Below are 25,730 nucleotides of genomic sequence, written 5' to 3' on the forward strand. Positions count from 1 at the left end.
GCAGCCATCTTGGTTGGGATTAATTTGCATACTCTGATTGGCTGGTGGACATGGTTGGTGGGCGTGGCTTGTGAGTGTAGTAGAGGTATGGTCAATTTGCATATTACTCTTTTATTAGATAACATATATTTATAAGTTTAAAATTTTACAATTTATACATTTTATAAAAGTGAATTTACATATATTAGCTGCTATTTCTCTACAAATTCGTTGAGTGAAGTTGATTTCTAAGATTAACATGTGTGTTTTTTTGTGTTTTTTTTTTAAGACTTTCTGGATTTGAAGCTTCTCTTATATTTCTCTGATGTTGAGTGCATTCCCTGACAATGCTAGGTAGGAAGAGTAAGACTGAAAATGTGCTAAGGCCTTTTCCAATTTAACAAATCCTGTGACTCTTTAACTTTCTGGTTAAGAAATCACAACTCCATTTTCAGTTTTGAGTTGTTCAGGACAGCTTATTTACATATATGTATTTTTAACCTATATACGTATTTCTCTTTTGGCCTCAAATTTCTTTAAATCACTATAATTACTGTTTTTCCTTTCTCCCACTTCCCTTCCCATTCCCAAAATTCCCCTTCTTTCCTTTTCCCTCTTCCTCACTTTACACCCTCCGGCCCCTTACCTCTGGTGGTCCAATGACTATGGCCTCCTCTGCAGGGTCTCTATAGGCATAACCTGTGCTGCCAAGGCTATAACAGTAGTTTTATTCAACTTCTATATCACACATGTCAAACACAAGGCCCCTCGGGCCAAATCCGGCCCGCCAGGCCTTGCAATGTGGCCCGAACCGCGCTGTCATCACTGCACTCCGCTGCGTTCCATCACAATGACGCGCGGTGACATAGGAGGCTTGTGATCTCGCTGGCCGCCTCGCCGGCGCCGCCGTACTTGCTATCTATTACACATGCGCATAGATAACAAGTCACGCGAGATTCAGGAGGCGTGACCTATAGTCCGGCATCCGATGTGGTTGTGCGGGTGGCAGAGCAGAGGAGAGAGTGAGTGTGCGGGCATAAAAAATACACAGCAGAAGCTGCCAGTTCCTGGCATAAAGTGCAGGCATAAAAATTGCAACAGAATCTGCTATCTGTACCCAGCCAGGCATTTATTGACTGACTTTTTTTTTCTCCACTCCATCTGCCAAATCAAGCTATCCCTGTGCAGTTTTCAACTTTTTCCTTCTAATGCAGATTTCCAATAAACTACATCTTTTACTGCCAATATTGATTCCAAAATGTCCAGGAAAAGAAAAGTTGACGGTGAAGGCAGACAATTTAATGACAAATGGGAAAATGAATACATGTTTGTGCTTAGAGAGGGCAAACCAGTGTGTATATTGTGTTATGAGACAGTGTCGGTGATGAAAGAGTACAATATACGTCGTCATTTTGACACCAAACATAATGTTAAGTATGGCAAATATACTTTGGAAGAAAAGCATAAAATTGTTAAAGAACTAAAAGGCAAACTACAATCACAGCAGCAAATGTTTACAAAGGCTACAGCGAAAAATGATGCTGCAGTGAAAGCAAGCTTTACAGTGGCTGAAGAAATTGCCCGTACTTCAAGGTGTTTTTCAGAGGGTGCCTTTTTGAAGCAATGCATGCTAAAAGTGTGTGAGCAAGTATGTCCAGACCAGATACAGAGTTTTCAAAATGTCAGTTTGTCAAGAAACACCATTGCAGATAGAGTTCAAGAACTCTCAGGAAATCTGTCATCACAGCTGGCCGAACAGGCATGCAGTTATCTCGCTTTTTCACTTGCTATCGATGAAAGCACAGACAACACTGATACAGCGCAGCTGTCCATCTTTATACGTGTTACGAAGACCGACCTCTCTGTCACTGAGGAACTTTTGGATGTAGCTGCCATGCATGGGACGACGACTGGTAGAGATATATTTGAGGCTGTGGAGAAATCTATAAATAATTTTAAATTACCCTGGGAAAAGTTGGTGGGGCTAACTACTGATGGCACACCTTCAATGTGCGGAGAAAAGAAAGGCTTGGTTGGACTAATGAAGGAAAGAATGCAAAAAAGTCACTGCCACACACCCTTGATTACTTATCATTGCATTATCCACCAAGAGGCTATATGTGGAAAAGTTCTGGACATGAATGACATAATGACCACAGTCATTAAAACTATTAACTTTATACTGGCACGTGGCCTGAATCATCGCCAGTTCCAGCAGTTTTTACAGGAGGTGGGTGCAGAGCATGGAGACGTGCCATACCACACAGAAGTAAGATGGCTGAGCAAGAGCGCAGTCCTCAGAAGATTTTTTGAGCTCAGAGAACAAATTGCTCTTTTCATGGAAAGTAAAGGAAAGCCCTTGCCTGAACTGTCGGATCCCGCCTGGCTATTTGATTTTGCTATGATGTGTGACATATGCGAGCATCTCGCCCAACTGAATCTGAAGCTGCAGGGACGCAAACAAGTCATCACGAAGATGTCTGACATGATCACAGCATTCCAGAGTAAACTTCAACTATGGAAGTCCCAACTGGAACAGGACAATCTTGCCCACTTTCCCGTTTGTTTGAGTATCTCAACCACTATTTCTGGTACTTTTCCTTGCAGTCGGCTGGCTACCAAAGTTAGCCGTTTACTAAGTGAATTTGAGCGGCGCTTCTCTGACGTTAGAACACAGCACTCAGGCTTTGACATCTTTGCCAATCCTTTTACAGTTGATGTCAACAATGTGCCCCATCACCTTCAGATGGAGATAATCGAGCTTCAGTCTGACAGTGGCCTGAAATCAAGGTTTCAGGATGTTGAAATTTAGGACTTCTACCCTCTACTGCTCCCTGACTCAATGCCAGAGCTCCGACTTCATGCTGCCCGTATTCTATGTTCGGGAGCACCTATCTTTGTGAACAGTTGTTTTCAATAATGAATCTGAACAAAAACAAGCACAGATCACGCATTACCGATGACAACCTCCATGCTGTTTTGCGGGTTGCTACAGCCCAAGAAATAAAACCGAACATTGATTCATTGATCCGGGGAAAACGGTGTCAGACATCTAGCCAGAAAACAAAACAATGAGCATTTTAGGTACATTCCAATATTACTGTTTTGCTTGATACCAATATTACTGTTTTGCTTGATAGCATGTGAGTTGGTTAACAGCACTGTTAAGGAAAAGATTGTTCCACTCATTTTAAATTCACATTTCTGGTTAACATTGTCAGTTTATGACTGTTCAGTAAACCATTCGGCCCGCGATTTAGGCTGGATTTTAGATTTTGGCCCCTTCTCTGATTGAGTTCGACACCCCTGTTCTATATTGTCAGCAGATCCATTATGACTATCCTAAAAAAGTTTCTATCACTTTACATTCCTGAACTTAGCAACATTTATTTTCCTGTAAGTTTTGGAAATAAAGGAATACTTGAATTAGAGCATGAATAATTAATAGTAGAATCAATAGTAATTATAGCTGAGAAACCCTTGCAAATGGTCTCTTAGGTAGCCCTGTACAGGGGTGGACAAAATTTGTATTATAGTTGTAATACAAATAAATAAATAATAAATAATTAACAAAGAATAATACAAGAATAAACTCTGTTTCACATATCCACTACTGAAAACCAACTTTTGCCCACCTTGTATACTTCTTTTTTTTTTTCTTTCTGTATTAAGGTATTACATATGTGTCCTTATCCTGCATTGTATACTTCTTATATATGGTACTACAAGTTTATATAACTTGGTTTTTAATGATTTTGGTATTATGATGTATAAATATCACTGGAGTAAAAGTAAGATAATTTTATTGGGTTTTATTTTAACAAAGGTGGTTTTAGGAAAACATTTAGATTAACTAATAGAAATTAAGGTTTCTTCTGTCTACATTTGATACCATAATTACTTTAAAGAAATACACTGGGTGTTAAATTAAATTATATTAATCATTGTCCTATTAACAATTTTCTAAGGCTTTAAATCCATTCAAATATTTTCTTAATGTAGGGACTTAATCGACCTTTTTTTTTTTTTTCTTCCTCCAGGTCTCTTAGATTCTATCAGTTGTTGGATGAGAGTCCAAGCTTGTTGATTTCACACTATCTCAGGAGGGGAAAATGCAACCAAGAGCTTCAGGAACTGTCTAATAGTATTTCTCATTTACAACTTTCAAATTATAAGGCCATCTTGAAGTTTGTTTTGTGCCAAAGGCATGTAAACTTCTTAAGCACTCTCTAATTGGGTCTGATCTAAGAGAACCAATGAGTAGTCCTTTGAAATTTCTTGTATATTTTTACATAACCTTACTATCTGCCTGTGCCTATATTATATCAAATACCTGATTAAAAATTGAAAAAAATACATCTTTTATTTAATAAGATTTCCTATATATTTTTAAAAATATTCAGGTAATTTCATTTTCATTTGTTTTGATTTAGAAGCATCCTATTAAAATGTTCCATGTTAATTTTGGCATTTGAATAAGTTCATTCTATCACCTTAGTTATAAAACTATCTCTAAGATAATTATTTGCTTTATTGTGTTCTTATCATGATGGTTGGCCCTTTAATTTTTAGCAGTTTGATTGAAATATATATATATATATATATATATATATATATATATATATATATATATATATAACTATATATATAGTTATATATATAGTTTAAATAACTATATATATATATATATATATATATATATATAGTTATTTAAAGTGTACAATTCATTGGCTTTTAGATATTCAGAATTTTGCAACCATACTGCAATCTAATAATCTAATTTTAGAAAATTTTTAATCACCTCCCATAGCTCTTTATCTTTCCTATTTAGCCTGAGGTAACTATTAATTTACTTTCTGTCTTTCTGTATTTGTCTCTTCCAAACATTTAATTTAAATAGAATCATACATGTGGCATATTGTGCCCTGCTTCTTTTACTTAGCATAAATTTCAAGGCATATTCTTGTATATCATATATTGATATTTTGTTCCTTTTTATTGAAAAATAATATTTTATCATATTGATATATATTTTGTTTAGCCATTTACCAATTGATGAACATTTGGATTATTTGTACTTTGACTATTATGAATAATGCAGCTATAAACATTATTGTACAAGTTTTTATGTAGAACATTTTTATTTCTCTTGGGTAGATTCTTAGTAGTGTAATTGCTAGCTCATATGGTTAACATTTTGAGGAACCGCCAAATTGTTTTCCAATGTGGGCAGCATTTTGTATTCCCATCATCAATGTGTTTAGATTCCAATTTTCTACATCCTTGCCAACACTTATCATCTTTGTGTTTTTATTTATAGGATTTCTGGTGGATCTGAATTGGTATCTCATTGTGGTTTTGATTTGTATTTACTCAATGGTTAAAGATGTTGAAAATATTTTCATTTGCTAATTGTCCATTCATAAATCTTCTTTGGAGAAAGATCTAATTAGACCATGTGCCCATTTAAAGATTTGGAATCACCAGGGTGGAGCAAACAGCAATAGCTGACCATAAGCCCTGCCTGGAAGAATCCTGTGGCACCATGCAGGAACAATGATCACTGCAAGCACCTCTGAGAGAAAGCCGCCTCGAGTTCTGCCTGATGTCAGACAATCCAGTTTCTCCCCGTATGAGCCTGGGTCCTCAGAGTTCTGCCCAGAACTGGAGTTCAGAGCAGTCAGGAGCTTGTATCTCCCTCCCTCCCGATTGAAAAAGACAACAGTGAACTCAGTTGCCAGCCCTTTCTGCACATGCTCTCCTCCTTACCTCTGCACTTCACTTCTGCATCTCTGTTCCTCCTCCGAGTCTCAGTGTGCTTTTCTCTTTACTTCTAGTTGTAGAATTTCCACTCAGCCAGCCTTCCCATGGTTCTGGACAATACCTATTTTGTCTTTGAGTTGTAGTTTTAAAGTGGTTGTGCAAGGCAGCAAGTTCAGGTGTTTACCTATGCCACCATCTTGGTTTTCAACTCTCCTTCATCACAATATTGTCTGTGTCCATGCATATAAGTTCTTTGGTTAATCTTTCCCATCCACCTCCCAAACCCTGACTTGCCTCTGAGATTGCTCAGTCTGTTTCATGTTTCTATGTCTCTGGGTCTATTTTATTCATCAGTTTATTTTTGATTCCACGTATGAGATTATGTGATAGTTGTCTTTCTCTGACTGGCTTATTTCATTTAGCATAATCATCTCCAGGTCCCTCCATGCTGTCTCAAAGGGTAAGAAATTCTTTTTCTTTTTCTTTTTTTCTTTTTTTACAGATGCAGAGTATTCCATGATGTAAATGTACCACAACTCTTTTTATCCATTCATTTACTGATGGGCACTTGGGCTCTTTCCAAATCTTAGCTATTATAAATTGCACTGCTATGAACATAGGGGTGCATTTATTCTTTCTGAGTTTTGTTTGGGTTTCTTAGGACGTATTCCTAGAAGTGGAATCACTGGGTCAAATAGAAGTTCCATTTTTAATTTTTTGAGGAAGCTCTATTCTGTTTTCCATAGTTATTGTACTAGTCTGCATTCTCACCAGCAGTGTACTAGGGTTCCTTTCTCTCCACATCCTCGCCAGCACTTGTCATCTGTTGATTTGTTGATCAGAGCCATTCTGACAGGTGTGAAGTGATACCTCATTCTCGTTTCAACTGCATCTCTCAGATAGTTAGTAACTGAGCATTTTTTAATATGTATGTCTACTTTTCAGAGGTATCTAGTTAGGTCTTCTGCCCATTTTTTAAATTGGATTGTTTGTCTTCTTTTGTTAAGTTGTATGAGTTCCTTACATATGTTGGAAAGTAACCGGTTATCAGATGTACTATTGACAAACATTTTCTCCTATACAGTGGGCTCCATTTTTTTTTTATGGTTTCTTTTGCTGTGTAGAAGCTTTTTATTTTTATGTACTGTAGTCCCACTTTTTAAATTTTTCTTTTGTTTCTCTTTATACACCAATAATGAACTCTAAGACAGAGAAACTAAACAAACAATCCCATTTACTATTGCAACAAAAATTAAGGTACTTAGGAATAAACTTAACCAAGGAAGTAAAAGACCTATACTCAGAAAACCTCAAGATGTAAAAAGAGATAGGAGATATAAACAAGTGGAAGAATATATTGTGTTAATGGACTGGTACAGTTAACATAATTAAAATGTTCATACTACCCAAAGCAATCTAAAGATTCAATGCAATCCCTATTAAAATACCAATTTCACAAATACTTCAAAAATTTATATGGAACCAAAAAGACCTGAATAGCAGCAGCAATCTTGAGAAAGAAGAACAAGGTAAGAGGAATCACAATACCAGATATCAAATTACATTACAAAGCCACTATTATCAGCAGCCTGTACTGACACAAAAACAGGCATATAGATCAATGGAACAGAACAGAAACCCCCAAAATTGACACAAGACATTATGCTCAGTTAGTATTTGACAAAGGAAGCAAGAGTATACAATGGAGTAAAGATAGTCTCCCAATAAATGGTGTTGGGAAAATTAGACAGGTACATGCAAAAAAAAAAAAAAATGACACTAGATCATCAACTTATACCATACACAAGAATAAACTCAAAATGGATAAAAGACTTAAATGTAAGTCGTGAAACCATAAAAATCCTAGAAGAAACCATAGGCAGCAAAATCTCAGACATCTCACGTAGAATTATGTAGTTATGAATAGCAATTGATAAATAAAGCTCTTTCTAAATATTTAAAGTAAGTACATTTTAAAATTATTCAATGTGAAATATGTTTAGATAATATTTTCTAACTTTATATAATACTTGAAAAATTAGTGGCTTAAATATATGAGAAGCTGTTTATAGTAATTTGTATAGCATTTACTCTAAAGGTAGATTTAAAAAAACATTAAAGGATTTTAAGGCATTTGTTATTGTTCTATTAAAAATCACACACACACATACACACACACACACACACACCCCTCCAACTAGGTACATAAGCTCGTAGTTATTTTGGTCAATTCTTCATAGGGATAGGCAAGGAAAACTGGCCTTGCAAATTCCACATTAGGTTATAGAAGGGAACTAGTTGAAAGAGGAAACGGATGTCAGAAGTACAGAGATTCTAATGTTGGTGAAGTAAATGCATTAACTGAACACATAGACTCTGTGAATAACCTGTCACAGATAACCTTAAGAACTTAGGAAATTCCTTTTCATCCCAAGTTTTCTAAGCTCTTTTCTTATGCTACCTAAACTGTTTCTTATCTTTCCTGGCTGAGAGAATAAAAGGTTAACATTAAGCATTATGCTACTGCAGACATGCTTTCCATTTTCATGGAAAGCTTTCTTAGTGTAGCTCTGCTCATGAATAAACAAGGAAGCAGGCATGCAAAATGGGTAATCAGTATTCCTTTGTCCTAGCTTCACTTTCCCAAGTTTCAAAAGTCATGTTTTCAGAGATTTAAGACAGAATTTGGAAAGAACACCATCAGGCTCAGATTTTACATGCATCTTCATTTACTTAGGGAGCTAAAATGGGGTGACAGGGGCTTTCAATAAAAATTTCAGTGAAAACAGCATTAGAATTGTCCCTTTCATTTTTCCTGTCGAGTGTGCTTCTCACCTGGGAGAATATGTGATTAGATTTAGGAATTTTGGTTAGTTGGCATGCGTGTTCCTTTTGATCTAACGGGATAGTCCAAACAGTGATTGCCCCTGGAAAACTGGAAGGAGTGGATGATAACCTGGGAGTACCCAGGCCACAGTATTTCCAATCTGGCTGGCTTTCAGGTTTCCTTCTCAGACTCTTTTCATTCCTTCTCAAAAGAAACCTACCCACTTCTTTTTGGTATTTTCTAGCTTCATCTGTGTCATCATTTTCTCACAGTGCATAGCTTTTTGCATGTTTTTAAACATCATTATATTCAATATTGCTCATTTCTTTTTTCTTATGTCAGCCAAGGATTGCTTGAAGTTTGATTTTTTAATACCTCTTTACACCTATTTTGTTTCCTTGCAATGATTTTCTTTGACTTATTGCATAGGAAAAATATAATTTTTATTCCCAATTTTGTAGCTTTTATTCTTATTTCCTATTAGCCTGCTTGTCTTATGAACTTTTTAAGAATCTGAGAAAATAGCCCTAGTCGATTTGGTTCAGTGGGTAGAGTGTTGCCCTGCAGACCAAAGAGTCCTGGGTTTGATTCTGGTCAAGGGCATGTGCCTTGGTTGCAGGCACTTTCCCCAACCTGGGCTCTGGTCGAGGCATGTGCAGGAGGCAACCAAGTGGTGTGTTTCTTTCACATCGATGTTTCTCTCTGTCTTTTCTTCTCTCTTCCACTCTCCCTAAAAATCAATGGAAAAAATATCGTCAGGTGAGGATTAACAACAACAACAAAAAGAATCTGAGAAAATAAAGGTAGTTCCCATCGTTTTTAATTAAGAAATTTTTTTCTTAGATGATCACATTGGTAATGAATAAACTGGTCTATATATTATAAAACCTCCTCTGATGTTATGTTATTAGTGAACTTGCTATTATGTATTTCTTAACAGAAGTGAAGGTTTTCACTTCACACATCATTTCATAATTATCAAAGAGAATTAAGCTAAGAAAGTAATAATTATTTAATAGTGTGTGGATGGTGCTACAATTCCATCATATGCAATTTGGAAAATTTATACTATGAAAATGCTTCCTAACAAAAAAACACTTAAAACACATAAAACTCTATTATGAGATGTTTTCTTTTTTATTTGTGCTAGAGCAAAAATAATGTCTCTCATTGATGACATTCTTTGATATTTTAACTCAATTTGAATTTTGACAATTCCAATTCTCTGGGCAGACCAATCCTTATCCCTACTGTTCTTCCTCCCCCTGCAGTTTATTTAAAATTCAGCTATTATTAGGATCTCATTTAGCTGAGATCCTAAAACAATTTTATTTAGAACTTCAGGAATGGAATTGGTTGAAACTTTTCAGTGGTTGACCATTATTCATTCAGTTTCCCTGTTGTGGAAATAAATGCCTATCAATGGTGGCTGAAAGAAATGTTGAAAACCTGGGTTCTAGTCATATTTGTTAAGTAGTCATATTTGTTAAGGGCGATAATACTTGCTCAGCTTACTAATAAGATGCAAGTGAAAATAATCTGCAATGGTGCATATAACAATTTTATAAACTGTCCCATTCTGTTTAAGCCAATATAGGCAATGACAGTCAATGATAGATTGCACATTTGGACCAAAGATCAGGCATTTGGGCAGAAAAGGTCCCATACTTAGATAAATGGAGTTTATACCAGGTGATTTACGATAAAGAAAAGCTACATTTCCTGCCCTCATGGAGTTTTCTAATATAAACACATTTGTCTGGACACAGAGATTAAAATATGCATAAGATTCTGAGCACAAATCAGGCATATTTCATTTAGTACAAAAAAACAAATGACAACCTTATATTTATAGGAGGTTGACCTGTTTTGCTAAACTTTCCCTCTCACAGTTTCCCTTAAAGAAAGGACTAAATATTTGCTTGTTTCTAAACTTGACTTGAGGTTCTACTTAACATAAACCCTGACCTTAAATTCCTGGGTGAGGCCATCTCCCATCCAAGATATCAAGTTTAGAAACGAACCTTGAAAGAATGAAGGATTTATCTGTTGTGTTTTCAAATCATCAACCCTTTTTTAAGTTCATAAATCCTGACCTTAAATTCCTGGGTGAAGCTATCTCTAACCAAGATGCCAAGTTTAGAAACTAACCTTGAAAGAATGAAGGATTTATGTGTTGTATTTTCAAATTGCCAGCCCTTAAGCTAGGTGCTAGCGAACGTTGTGGCTTGTGTATACTCTGGCTTATTTGGCCACAAATTTCACTATTTAGAAAATATTGAGTTGTAGCTATTCTGTTTCAGAAATTAAACGATCAAATGACAGCCTTAACTATAACTATTGCATTTACCAGTTGTTTAAGGGACTCTAGACTTTCAAAATTTGATTTGCCTATGAAATTATTTTTCTAGTAATATACTTTGGTTTTTAAGAGGTCTTGGTAGGCAATAAAGTTAGACACATATTCACTGATAATTGCTTTAAAGAATGATGAGTTTTATTGTTTATAAAAATAAGTATATTTTTTAAAAATTTAGGATATATGAAAGGATAAATAAAACAATCAAAAACAGCACTTCATATCTTACAACCTAGAAAATAACTGTTATTAACAAGTTAATATAATCTCAAGTTCTTCTTTGAGCCATTGCTCACATAGAAAAAATTTAGAAAAGTCTATTCATGCTATACCTGTTATTTTAAAATAAAAGGGAAAAGTTATAGCAGTTTGTTTCACAGAAGATGGAGTTTTCACTTTTTTTTTTAAAAAGTGGGCTTAAATTCTCAATGATAAATTAGGGATATATATAAAATATGTATAAATGGCTTGCTTTCATTAATGATTGACTAGTATTTGCTATAGAGATTTTAAACTGAGTGCTATTTATGACATCAGTTTTATAGCATTAGATTAAGAATATTATACAAATAATCTATCATTTTGCAAAATGATTTGATATATATATTTTCAAAAGCTTTACACATGCATATAGAATTTGTGTTAATGCAGTCCTATTAAACATTTGAATAAACATTATGCATTACTAATTGTATTAATGTATTTTTGATATAAAATTTTCAATTCTTTGAGAACTATTGTAATCTATATTGGGTTCTTTGTTTTTTAAATTTCTGTAGGATGTATAGTTTAAATCATACAAATGTAATTGTAATGCCAAAGAGAATGTTATCATTCTCCCATTTTTTCTTTGCTAATTCAAGTATGACCTTTTTCTGGGATGAGTAATGCCGTATTTTCCGGCGTATAAGACGACCCCCTAATTTTACAGTTAAAACATAGGTTTAGGCCTATATTCACTGTATAAGACTACCCCCCATTTCCGAGGCAACACCAGTTCTTTTTTTTAATAGACCACCTCTTTGACTCTGGCCAATCTGAACAGGCTTTTTTACGGTTCAAAAGTCGTCTTATACGCCGGAAAATACGGTATGTGTCCTGCTCTTTAGTCCTTAATGGCATCTAGCACTACACACAGTAGAACAGGCAGCAAGGTTCTCTATGCTCAAGTCTCCTTAAATCCCAGGCTCTAGTTTTCTGAAATATCATCGCCTAGTGCAAAAGAGGACAGATTCTAGAGTTAGAGACATTGGAATCTCAAAACTACTACAACCTGACTCAGTGGCTTTTGGCAAATTACTACCCTGTTTCCCCAAAAATAAAACAGTGTCTTATATTAATTTTTTCTCCCAAAGTTGCGCTAGGTCTTATTTTCAGGGGATGTCTTATCTTTCCATGCTCTAGGTCTTATTTTTGGAGGATGCCTTATTTTCGGGGAAACACGGTAATAGCATCCATTTCATTGAATCCTGAGGATTAATTAAGTAAGGGTGAGTGAGCACAGGCCTGACACGTATTTAGCAGTGCCACCACTAGTCTATATGAGATCTTTATACATAGACAAAGGTATACAGTCTCAAGACACTCTATTTCCATTTGGTAGAAGTTCTAATATTCTATTTTTGTTTGAGCAAGACACTTTACTGCCATCTGCTGGAAAATTTTCTTAATAATTATGCAAATAATGATGTCTACAATGTGAACCACACCCCTTTAGATGTGCTGGCGCCCTTGTGAAATCACAACCTACCTGTGCACGTAAGTGCTCAATAGATAGTATTTGCTACTCTTCTTCCCAATATTACACTATGGGGTTTGAAAGAGAATTCCAGATAATGCTATTATTACATGAAATAATTTTAAAAAATCAAGGAGTCAAAGTTAATCTCTACAAAAAAGAATTGGCATTTTATTATAATTTTTTTTTCACACAAATGGGAAAAATTCAGCTTGAACATAGCAGTACCATCACAAAGTAGATTGGCTAAATTTGGATTGAGGAGAGTGTTATTGATAATGGTAACACTCTTCCAGGATAAAAATTTATCACCCTAAGCCCTGGTGGGTTTGGCTCCGTGGATAGAGAGCTGGCCAACAGATTGAAGGGTCCTGGGTTTGATTCCGGTCAAGGGCATGATCCCTGACCCTGTTGGAGGTGCATGTGGGAGGCCACCAATCAGTGTGTCTCTCTCACATCAATGTTTCTGTCTCTTTCTGTCTCTCTCCCTCCTTTCCACTTGCTCTAAAAAAAAAAAAAAAAAAAAAAAAAAAAAAAAAAAATCAATGGAAAAATATCCTCAGGTGAGGAATAACATAATAAAACAAACAAGAAAAGACAACAACATTTTATCACCCTAGGAAAGACTTCAGGTATAAAGATGACTCTTGGAAGCTTGAAGAAATCAACAGCCTACATTGAGTGAAGTGGAAATGCCACAACTGCCATGGCTGACTGGAAAAATATATAAAATAGCTCAGAGGGGTGGGTATGCACTTCCGTATTATAGGGATGGAAAACCCACCAGCTCACTTTGTCCAGAGAACCCACCATTTACCAAAGTGATAAGGAATGTATTGTCAAGAGGGTAAGGATCACTGAGAATTTCAGTGGTATGGTCTTCTGTATGCCAGGGTTGACTGGAGGAGACACTGTTACAGAACTGGCTTCCTTAATAGGGATGGCAAGATCCAGACACATAGACACCGGTGGCAGAACATAACTGTCAGAAGCCGCCGAAGCTGGTTTGGCTCAGTGGTAGAGTGTCGGTCTGCGGACTGAAAGGTCCCAGGTTCAATTCCGGTCAAGGGCATGTACATTGGTTGCGGGCACATCCCCTTTGGGGGGTGTGCAAGAGGTAGCTGGTCAGTGTTTCTCTCTCATCAACATTTCTAGCTCTCTATCTCTCTCCCTTCCTCTCTGTAAAAAATCAATAAAATATATATATTTTTTAAAAAAAGAACATAACTGTCAGAAACAAAGTGTGTACATTATTGCAATGAATTGCAAAATTGATATGGTTTCCAGGGACCCAATCCACACAAAGATTAAGAACTCCATGTTTCTAGAGGCAAAATAGACAGACAATCAATAAAGGTATCAATCCTATCTAATAAAGAGGGAATATGCTAGTTGACCCAGACACCATTCCAAAGATGGTGGCACCCATAGCCAATAAGGAGGGAATATGCTAATTGACTGCCCTGCCCTCAAAGATGCTGCTGCCCACAACCACAAGATGGCGGTGCCCATTCCCCTCAGTTCCATGTGCCTGCCTCCAGAGTCCCCAACCCCTCAACTCCTCAGATGCCCAGGGCCAGCCTGAGGCTCAGGTAACCAGGGCTGGCAGAGACTTGCGCTGCTGGCAGTGGCAGCAGTAGAGGTGTGATGGGGGTGTCGCCTTCTCCTGATTGCCAGGTTGCCTCCTGTTCCAGAGGGCTCCTGGAATGTGAGAGGGGGCAGGTCAAACTGAGGGACTGGGCCTCTAGTTTATAAAGTAAACAAACAAACAAACAAACAAACAAACAAACAAAAACAAGAATGGATGGTTAGGAGGCTAAGGGCAGCTGCCCCAATACAAGTTAGAGTCACTGGCTTACTTTCCAGACCTGAGTCAATTCTCAGATCTCGAACCCATTGACTGAAGGGAGGCTGGTGCTGATGAGAATGGAGCCTGAAAGACCTCTAATAAGTGTATTTAAGATATTCTTTCAGTCTTTTTGACAGGTGACAGAGTTTTTAAAAGTCTGGCTCTGCAGCAGGTCTAGTGCAAGCAGCCTTGCCATATCATTCATCAGATTCCATGGTATTAAAGAGACCTGTGCTTCAAAAAGATGCACATTTTCTCCTCAGACTCTGATGGGGCAGCAGCTATGGCTCACACTGAGGTGAGCATAGCCATGGCCAAGAAAGACAAACCCTACACAGATGCTGTGCAGGTGTTTCGGGACCTGGCCAATCACCTGCACATCCAACTCTATCAGGATCAAGTGGCCTGGAGTTCTGGTCACCCACACCATGCAGCAGTGCTGCTGAGATCACATCTGTGCTGTTCTACCACATCATGAAATAGAAACAGGAAGACCGAAAGAACCCAAAAATGATCAATTTATCCTTTGCTAGCTACTCCCATTTGTTGATGTGGCAATTTGGCTGGTAAGGACCAGTACTGGGGACTGTGTGCAGCATGGTATATACTGGCAGGTACTTTGACAATGCCAGCTATGGGTAGTTCTGTCTCTTGGGAGATGTTGAGTCTTGGGAAAACTCTGTCTGAAAGGCACTACAATCTGGATGATCTCATGGCCATCTTCCACAGTGGCATCTTTCCCGTCAAGAACTGCATGGACATCCATCAGAAACGTTGTGAAGCCTTTGGATGGAATACTTAGGTAATGGCTGGCCCTGATGTTGTGGTGTTCTTACAAGCAACTCAAGTGAAGAGCAAGCTCCCTGCTGTAATTGCCAAGACCTTCAAGGGCAGGGCATTCCAAGCCTTGAGGATGCAGAAAATTGGCATGGAAAGCCAATGCCAACAGAAAGAGCAGATGCAATTATCAAATTAATTGAGAGCCAGATAGAGACCCACAGACAGCTTGAACCAAAGTCCCCTATTGAAGACTCATCTAAAATCAACATCACAGACATAGAGATGACCACTCTGTCTGCTTGAAAGTCGGTGACAAGGTAGCTACTCACAAAGCATATGGTTTGGCTCTGGCTAAGGTGGGCCATGCAAATGATAGATTCCTTGTGCTGGACAGTGACACCAAGAAGTCCACCTTCTCCAAGATATTTAAGAAAGAGCACCAGGAGCACCTCATTGAATGTTTTATTGCCAAGCAAAAAAAATGGTTAACGTGGTGAAGCACCTTCACTGCCTTTTTAACCCGAATATTTGATCAGGTCTGGCTTGGTACCATCTCTCAAACCAACATCAACCTGATTGGGTCCCTTATAACACTGCAAGCTATCCATTAGTGATGGTCCTGGAGGATTTGGTTATGTTCTGTGCAGTTCCCAACTGCACCATTTTCTATCAAGTGATGCAGTCTGATAGAGCATGCTGTGGTCCTGGTGGCCAATACCATGGGGATATGCTACATTCACACCAATGGTCCCAAAACTGAGGTTATTTACACCCCACAAGAAAGTTTTGAGATTTGACAGCCAAGTCATTAGCCAGAGTGTCAACAATAAGGTCAGTAATTGGAGCTGCAGTTACTCTGCATAAAGTCTTAGCAATTGTTGATGATCTTTCTAAACAAAATATCAGTTGACCTGTTTACCATTAAGCCCCTGGATGCTGACATCATCATGTCTAATGCAAAATGCACAGATGGCCAAATTATCACAATAGGGAATCACCACCCAGAAGGTGGCATTAGGGAGGCTGTCGGTACAACTGCTTCAATGGAGCCTGACATTCTGGTCCATGGGTTGGCAGTACAAGGAGTTCCTCAAAGTGAGAAGTCTAGTGAACTTCTGGATATGTTTGGAATTAGTGCCAAACACATTATAGTGGCCATGAAATGTATGTTAACAAACTAATACTGTTGACATCTCTACATTTATGCCTGTTAAACCATCATTTAAATCTATAATGTGTGTTCTTTGTTGTTCTTGAAAGCAAAGCAAGCTAACTACCTTCCAGTTATACATATACAAGTATAACTCACATCTTTAGGTAATTAAAGAAGGTTACAAGATTTTTAAGTGACAGAAGAGCTAATGAAACAACCACATAAAGTTTTATGATGAGACTATGGGTTGGGGATATCTGGGCTGGGGATCAACATAGGGTTGCAGTTTCTTAAATGTGTGCATTTTCCTCCTAAGTAAAGAAGATGTGAACTGTAGATTGCAACTGCCTGGGTTATGCAGCACTATAGCATCATGCTGTATACACTGTTGTCCCAGGTTAAGAATTGATGTGCTGCCATCCTGCCTGCAGCTTCCCAGGTACCATGTAACTGCAGATGCCCTGGAATTTTATCTTCCCTCTAATGGTGTGTGTAGCAGCAGTGAAAGCTCTTAGATTGTCCTCTGCTGCTTGAGGTAACTAGTTTGAAGAGAAGATACAACTAGTTCTAGTCTCCACACTGCACTCTTTTGTGAGGTCTCAATGTCTCATTTGCCTGGTGACCAGATCAAACTGTTAGCTCACTTATATTCATCAACTAGTTAAATTTACTGAAACATTTAAAAAGAAAAAAAATTCCAATGTAGAGTATTCCACTAGGACTGTGGTTGGCAAACTGCGGCTCGCGAGCCACATGCAGCTCTTTGGCCCGTTGAGTGTGGCTCTTCCACAAAATAGCACAGCCTGGGCATTAGAAGTGGCATTAGAAGAAGTTTAAATTTAAAAAACTTGGCTCTCAAAAGAAATTTCAATCGTTGTACTGTTGATATTTGGCTCTGTTGACTAATGAGTTTGCCGAACACTGCACTAAGAGAACCACAAGCAAGGCCATACCATATCTAGTAAAGATCTATACACCATTCGAATAGGCGTTCTTACAGACTAATAGACCTTGGTTGAGATAGAACATCTGACCATGGGATATAAAGTCACTTTGCAGCCAGAGATAACCATTATGAGCTGGGTTCTGTCAGACCCAGCAAGTCACAAGTTGAGTGGGCTCAGTGGCAATCCATCACAAAATGGAAGTTGACAGATAGAAGACTGGCTATGAGTTGGACCAATGGACACAATAAAGTTGTATCAGCTGATGGCCTAGATCCCCATGTCATCTTGCCACTATTGTGCTGGTGTTTACAACCGTGTGTGATCTGCCTAGACAGAGTGTTTGCTAGTCGAAGCTGAGGCAAATTTACAACTGGTGGTGGAGAAGGGTACAAAGTACCAATTACTTCAAGTTTGAGATCCACTGCAGCTGCAGCAAACGTAGTTTTCCCATTAACTGTTTCTCAGCAATAAAGACCAACCAGAGTCCCGGAGTTGCTGGTTACTAGATGGCAGGACTTAGAAGCAAGTGGATCTGAGCACCACAAGGGCTGCACTATAACAGATATTCTGATGCTCCACGTATGCATAGCTCCTGGTCAGGGCCAGGGCCAAGGCGCCCATCCTCCAGCTGCTGCTACTTTCTAGTAAGACCTTTTATAGCCTTACCACAGATATAAACTGAGTTAAATCCTCAACCCACAACTAGAATGAACCTTAATAATTTGCTAAACCTTAAAATTAACACCTTAAGTTGAACTAAAAAAAGTGAGAATCTTAGGCACCTAGTTCAAATTGGAATCAAACCAAGCCATAACATCGAGTTTTCTCAGATCTAAACCCAAACCGAGTGCCAGACACTTTGCACATATAGCCCTGCGGACTCTCTGGAGTTAGCAGCTCTTGCTAATTAGAAGCGCCTGACTGTACCCCAGCAGTTTAGCAGATAAATGCCTTCCAAAGTGTGCTCCCACCTGAGGAGAGGGAAACTGGCTAGAATTTTAAAGATTTTAACTTGTACTCAGTTATCTATTTGGTTCATATGGGGAAGAAAAGATTAGTTATTTTTCAAAAATTAATTCCATACCCACCTAGCATCATACCCTTCAAGTCACATCATAAAAATAAGTGACACCTGGCTATGGTTAATTGCAAAGCAAATCTTAGTTCTCACCTAATTCTCTAAATATAGGGAGTGAAATCTTAACCTCATTAACAATGAGATTGCCTCACAACTCAGACAATCCTTGGGCTTCTCATCCAAGAGGATGGGGGAGAGGGTTAAACAACAACAGTATTCATGTGAAATTTTATTCTTAGAAGCTTTGTATTGTTGCTCATACAAGAGATACAGGTCTGGGTTTAAGCACCATGAGGGCAGGAGCCATGCATCTTTATATTCAGTACATCACTTAGCATAGTTGCCTGGCACTCAGCCTATGATCAGTAAATAGTGACTGGATGAATGAATGAGGCTGCAGAGGCCCACAAACCAGCCTGCTTGTTGGCACCCTTTGAGGGGACTTTGGCCAGGACATTTTGAAAATGTAGCTCAACCAAGCAAGAATGGGCTCTTTTCAAGCTCTATTCTATCAGGATTGCTGCCACTTTGTTCACACTTGGCATTGAAATCTGGCTGTGCTGTCAGCCACATTCACTTAAGTTAGCAGTACCTGAAATAGCTGTTCTTAGGACTTTAAAATGGTAGCAAAAAGAACCATTTTCAACGGAATGAACCTACACTATAGGATGATTTTTAGAGTTTATTAAACAGCATGAGCCTGAATACATATAAGAGAGAGGAAGAAAGAGAGGGTAGGGGAAAGGTAGAGGGAAAGGGAGGGAGCAAGGAAGAGAGAGAGAGAGAGAGAGAGAGAGAGAGAGAGAGAGAGAGAGAGAGAGAATATGAATGAATCAGATTTTCTGGGTAATTTTGGGTTTTACACAGAGAGCCAGTAACTGGAAGTTGCTAGCTAAATTGTTAATGGCAGCTCTATTGTGAAATAAGTGGATTTCAGCTTCTGAGGTTCTGAGAACTGCCATGGTCCGGTTCTCCCTGAGGAAGGTTTGGTTGTCCAACTCTTTCTTGGGTTCCATAAGCTACCCGAGTATCTGTCCAGCAATTTTAGTTTTACTTAAATGTTACCCTATTGGTTTCTGTTATTTGCCAAGAGAAGGAAAGCATTTTAGAGGAACCAGTGTATCAAAGTTGGTTGCTGGAAGAATGGTGGTGTCACTGAAGAAGTGGTGAGGTGGGGAAGGAAAGCTGAATGGAGAGCTGGGGTGAAGGCTCTAAAAACAACCACCTTTCTACAGAGTCCCTTATGGACCAGAGGTTGCCAGCTGTTGACTGGAGCTCAGCAGAGGGCCACCAGCGGCCACATTGAGTAAGATTGGTTTTTAAATATTCATTTCAAAAGCTGAATGTTTTCTCTTTGCCCTCTTCTTTGCTTGGGAAATCTCCCCTACAGTTCTAGCTCCAACCACTTGTTTTGAATCTCTCTCCCTCAGCTTTTCTTTATCCTCCAAGGTGCCAACTAACTACCAACAAAAGGGCTACTTGCTCTTCTCTTTGATTTTAAGATATTTCTCTGAATTATTAGCCTTTTTATTGAGCCCAAGGAAGAAACTCAAACAGTGAGTAATCCTTGCCCCCTTTTTTTCTCTTCCCAAGTATTTCATTGTGAGAATGTGGAAAGCAAATCCTGCCTCTGCTTCAAGCTGTCTATTTAGATGAATTTAAGGAAGAAAAGGCTAACCTAGGAAAAGGAAGAGCTGTGAGTTTAAGAAAACTACACCAAATTTATGAGGGAGGAGGGAAGGAAAAGAGGAATTTAGACCATTTATTTGTAACAGGTCTTACTGACAGTTAAATACAGTGGTTTGCTCTGTTCTGCCACTTGAGGGTTATTTAATTAAATTCATGCCTAGGATGCTAACCAGCTCCACATCTAAAATAATTGCTCTCTGTTTGGTGAGATGTAAAGCCAGGGTTGATTTTACCCGGGGCAATAGCTCTTTTTTGCGTCACAAATGTCATCTCCACTCTCCTCTCCACGTAATCTGATCTCTGTATTTAATCGCTATTTGGTAGTATACTTCGATAAACAGATGTCTCAGTAATTAAAATCCCATATGGGCAGACTCATCGGTGAGTTACATCTACTTAATAGTCAGCTTAGAACATTTCCCACCCTTGGCTCTTCTCTTGTCCTGGTGTCATGTGTCACTGGACTTTAGCAGGATTTAAATATTAGAATGCACACTTATGTTTGTTTTCCTCCAACTCTCTTTTCCTTTTCTGACTACATTTTCTTCACAAAGCCCTGATCTCTTTCTCCTTTAACTCACCTGGATTTTCTATACAGTTTCCCACCAGCATTCAAATTCTCATTGGATGAATCATCCTATTTTTCATTCATGCCAGCATCCGCAATAATAAAAATAATAAAAAATCAGAACAGTAATGTTAGAACCATGGATTGAGAGTGCCTTTTATTTTTTTCCCTCTGAGGCATAACCAAATATTTTAATCTGAATGGTCCCCAATTTTTTCTTTTTAACTATTTGAGATCAAATATAGGTCACTGAAGGATTTTTATGGCAACAAATTATAGAAAGAAAGAATGCATGTTGGAGTAGGAAAGGGAAATTAAAGTTAGAAAAGGCGTTAGTGTATGGAATTTACCCACTTTTGAGAGAGGATTTAGATGGAAATATATTAAAATGTTTATACCTAAAGAGATAAATGTTCTTATGATAAATCTTATGATACCGATATTCCATTACATAAAACTTGAAAAAGAATTTCCTTTGCGATTGATGATGCATACTGATTTTAGGAACATTCTGATTTCTATCAATTCAGAAGATGAGTGGGCAACAGTCATATAGCAAAAGGATTCTCTATTTTCTTACTTTTAAATGGATAGAGATCTGCTGAATTTAACATAGATTCTTTTATATAAGTTTGTCAGAACAAGTATGTTTCTTGTGAATTCTTTTGAATTCACTATTTATTATGGAATAAAAATAATATTATGAAAAAGCAAGCAACAAATTCAGAAGTTAACTAGTACTGTTTTAATTTTATGGAAGTAAATTCTAAAAGTATTTGTGTAAACTTTATTATCTTGATTATACTTAAAAACTAGGTGAAAATTCTTTTGTGGAATGGGAGCTTCATTTTGGTGGTTTAGACATTTCTAGCCTTGTTACATAAACTAACAAAGGCCAGGTAAATAAATAGAGAGATAAATTTAACAACAGGATTCTTAGATAAACAATGACATGGACGAGGAGCCAATATTTCAGGAAGGTAGTCGCTGAGTTCAACATGATGGGAATGCTGGGAATGTGTTGTTTTTCACAGCTTATCATCTAGCTTCATTATAGACCTGATGGCTCGTCAGCTGGAATAATTTTCATCTCCCCTCTCACCCCCATGCAGCTTGTGGTTAATCCACTTTAGTTCAGGGCACTTCTTTCTCTGATCCAAGCCTTTAAGCCCTGTATCCCACCCCCACCCCCTTCATGCTTTATCATATGTTCATCCATGCTCTGATGTCAGCTCCTTTCAGATCACTAAAATAAATAAATAAATAAATAAAATATACTAATTCCAATAACCCATTTTGGCTTCCCACTGCCGTAGTATAAGTTGGGGAGAATATTTCCTGACCTCCTCACAAAATTGTAAAGTTCAAAGGTGCTCTTGTGGATGAAAGGGCTTTTTTTGTATATGTTTACATGTGGCTAAGGAGGTTGGGCTCCAGCTCCAAGGATCTGGCTCAAATATAGCTTCTCGCATTTTTCTAGCTGTATGAACTTCAACAAACTGTAACTTTTGTGCTTTTGGTTTCCTAATGTGGAAAACAGAGATCATAAAAGCACCTAAATCCTGAGTGATGGTTGTTTCATGATGGTTACATGAGACAATTCTTGCATATTATAAGGTCAGAACACACTTAGAACAGTCCCCATTGCTAGCACAGTATCATTGAGGTTAGCCAATTCCTCACAGCCTCATGTCTCTCCAGCCTCTGGGACATGTTCTCATTTGGGCACTTCGGAAAGCTAGGCTCTATTCCTCAGGTGTGGTCTGTGACAGCTAAGGATGGGAGTGGGGTGAAAGAGTCCTGGCTGAGGAATGGCAGGTACTTTAAAAAATAAATGTTTTTATTGATTTTAGAGAGAGAGGAAGGGAATGGGGGGGGGAGATGGGGAGAGAGAGAGAGAGAGAGAGAGAGAGAGAGAGAGAGAGAGAGAGAGAGAGAGAGAGAGAGAGAGACATAGATGGGAATTAATCGGCTGATTTCTGCATGCCCCCTACTGGGGGATCGAGCCTAAAACCCCAGCATGTGTCCTGATCGAAGTCAAACTGATGACCTCTCGTTGCATAGGTTTATGTCAACCATTGAGCCACACCTGTACTTTTAACAGTTGCCTCTATAGTATTGTGTGTGCTCGTCATAGCTTCCTCTGGTGATGACTTTATTTTGGATAAATTATGTTGATATTTCAGTTTGCTACCTATTTGTATTTAAAGTCACAAAAATATGTCCTTTATACTGTAGAAATCAAGGATAGTAAGAATATCTACCCCTGGGCTTACAATGAGCTAAATCAAGTGAACCTCTTCCAGAGGATCCAGGAAAGCACAATATTCTATGGATGCTTTTGAAAAAGAAATTGGAGGAAAGGAATTTGTAATACAAATATCATTTTATACACATGAAATGAGTTGGAAACAAACAAACAAACAAACAAACAAAAAAAAAACACAAACAAAAACCACATACAGATAACAAAAACCTAGCATTCCAAAAGGAGAAAATGTTCTTCCAAATGAACACTCTTCTTCAAAGTAGTTCCTTCTGAGTTTATGTCCACAATACAATGCTGTTGTTGCCTAAAAGGTGTTGAAATTTCTTCTTTGACAAGACTTTTAAGGATCTTGGTGCAAATATTGACATTTTATGATACTTGTGCAAATATCTACTTTTCAACTTATTCAATATTGTTTATAATTTTTGGCATACAGTTGCTTATGCAGATTTACCTGTGTGATTTCTTTCTTTCCCAAGAATCACTTAAATATTTACTAGAGGCCTGGTATACAAAATTCATGCACAGGTTGGGGGTTGTCCCTCAGCCCAGCCTGCACCCTCTCCAATCTGAGACCCCTCGAGGGATGTCTGTAAGCCCGATCCCACTGAGATAAACGGGAAGTCAGACATCCCTCTCACAATCCAGGATTGCTGGCTCCCAACTGCTCACCTGCCTGCCTCTCTGATTGCCCTAACTGCTTCTGCCTGCCAGCCTGATCACCCCTAACCACTTCCCTGCCAGCCTGTTTGCCCCTAAATGCCCTCCCCTGCAGGCCTGGTCATCCCTAACTGCTCTCCCCTGCAGGCTTGATCACCCCCAACTGCCCTCCCTTGCAGGCCTGGTCCCTCCCAACTGCCCTCTCCTGCTGACCATCTTGTGTGTTGGAGTGATGGTCAATCTGTGTGTCTCTCTTTTATTAGATAGGATAGAGGCCTGGTGCCTGGGTGGGGGCCAGCTGGTTTACCCTGAAGAGTGTCCTGGATCAGGGTGGGGGTTCCCTTGGGACATGGGGCGGCCTGGGCGAGGGGCCTGTGGTAGTTTGCAGGCCAGCCACGCCCCCTGGCAACCCAAGCGGAGGCCTGAAATCTGGGATTTGTCTTTTACAATTGAAACTTTGTAGTCTTAAGTGGAGGCCTGGGCATGCCAGAGCTGCAGAAGCTTGGCTTCCTCCATTGCCAGGGAAACCCAAGCCTCCCTCCTGCTCTCTCCATGGCCACAGCCATCTTGATTGGGTTAATATGCTTACTTGCTCCTGGTTGTCTTATGGGCATGGCTTGTGGGTGTTACAGAGTGATGGTTAATTTGCATATTACTCTTTTATTAGATAGGAGGACATTTCCTTTTAGTTCTTTCACAGTATCATGAACATCTGATTTGTGTGTTTTTGTTTTTTTTTCTGTCCCAAATGATTGCCTGGTTTTCCTAGTACTAGTTATTGAATAATCCATGTCCTCTTTATTGGTGATGTTTCTTCATTTATTGGTATGTTGAATTTTCTTTCACTGCTGTCTATTCTGAAATATTAATCTATATTTTTTTTCAGAAATTCAAAATAATTGTAATTATGGTGGGTTTATAATATATATTAATATGAGGTACAGTGAATCTCCTGTTATCACTCTTCTGTTACAAAGCTTTTCTGGCTACTCTCTCCTGTTTTTTCCTCCAAACGGAAATTAATTTTTTCAACGTAAAAAAATATCCCATTAGAATTTTGGTTAAAAACACAAATAAAAGATGTATCTCAGAGCATGACAGATTTTTCAATTTATTAAAATCTTTTTGGCTTTTCCCCACCTGCCAGTAAGGTGCTTGGTCCTTTCAAGGAAGCTAAGGTCAAACTGGGGTCAGGCTCCCACTTCATCCAGCACAGCGGCAGTGCTCACTCAGCCCATACCACTGCCTCCATCTCGAAGCTTGCCTGTATCTACTTGGCCCTTATCCATGAAGTGCTGGTGACGGAGAATAAGATGAATGCCCTCGTTAAAGTGATGGGTGTAAATGCTGAACCTTTCTGGCCAGGCTTGTTTGCAAAAGGTTTGGCCAATGTCAACATTAGGAGCCTCATCTGCAATGTAAGGCTGGTGGACCTGCCCCAGAAGCTAGTGCTGTTTCAGCAGGAAGTCCTGTCCCCTCCACCACTTGCTGAAGAGTTTGATGATGACATGGGTTTTGATCTTTTTTACTAAACTTTTTTTGTAACACATTCAATAAAAAGCTGAATTCTGTTAAAAAATATTTTTGTTCTGTTTTATTTCTTTTATTTTTTTTGTATAGATTCCTTCCAGTTCTTGCCAATATTATTGATATGTGAATAGATTTTAACATGTATTATTTCCCCAGTTATTATTGGGTCACTGAAAAAGTTATTGATTTTTAAAATAGTTTTATAATTGCTTTCCAATCAGTCTCTTTAGGCAAAAGTATGATCTGCAAATAAAGACAGCTTTGCCCTGACCTGTTTGGCTCAATGGATAGAGCTTGGCCTGTGGACTGAAGGGTTCTGGGTTTGATTCTCATCAGGGGCACATGCTGGGTTTGGGGACTCAATCCTCAGTAGAGGATGTGCAGGAGGCAGCCAATCAATGATTCTCTCTCATCATTGATGTTTCTATCTCTCCCTCCCTCTTTCTTGTTCTCTGAAATCAATAAAAATACATATTTTTAAAAGTCAGGTTTTTTTTGGCTTTTCAATATTTTAGCTATTATTCTGTTTCTTATCTTATTA

The 25,730-nt window shown here is 38.4% G+C and overlaps 1 protein-coding gene and 1 pseudogene across 1 annotated transcript in view; both read left to right on the forward strand.

Annotated features, from left to right (window-relative positions):
- Positions 1-25,191, forward strand: part of SPAG6 (sperm associated antigen 6) — a 54,825-nt gene extending 29,634 nt beyond the window's left edge. The window contains 2 exon segments of the mRNA XM_036438492.1: positions 19,709-19,779; positions 24,807-25,191. Coding sequence (XP_036294385.1) covers positions 19,709-19,779; positions 24,807-25,191 — 456 coding nt within the window.
- Positions 14,455-16,588, forward strand: LOC118731349 (annotated as a pseudogene).
- Positions 25,192-25,730: the final 539 nt, after the last annotated feature.

The sequence above is a fragment of the Pipistrellus kuhlii genome, unplaced genomic scaffold, assembly GCF_014108245.1.
Source record: "Pipistrellus kuhlii isolate mPipKuh1 unplaced genomic scaffold, mPipKuh1.p scaffold_m20_p_1, whole genome shotgun sequence".
NCBI lineage: Eukaryota > Metazoa > Chordata > Mammalia > Chiroptera > Vespertilionidae > Pipistrellus > Pipistrellus kuhlii.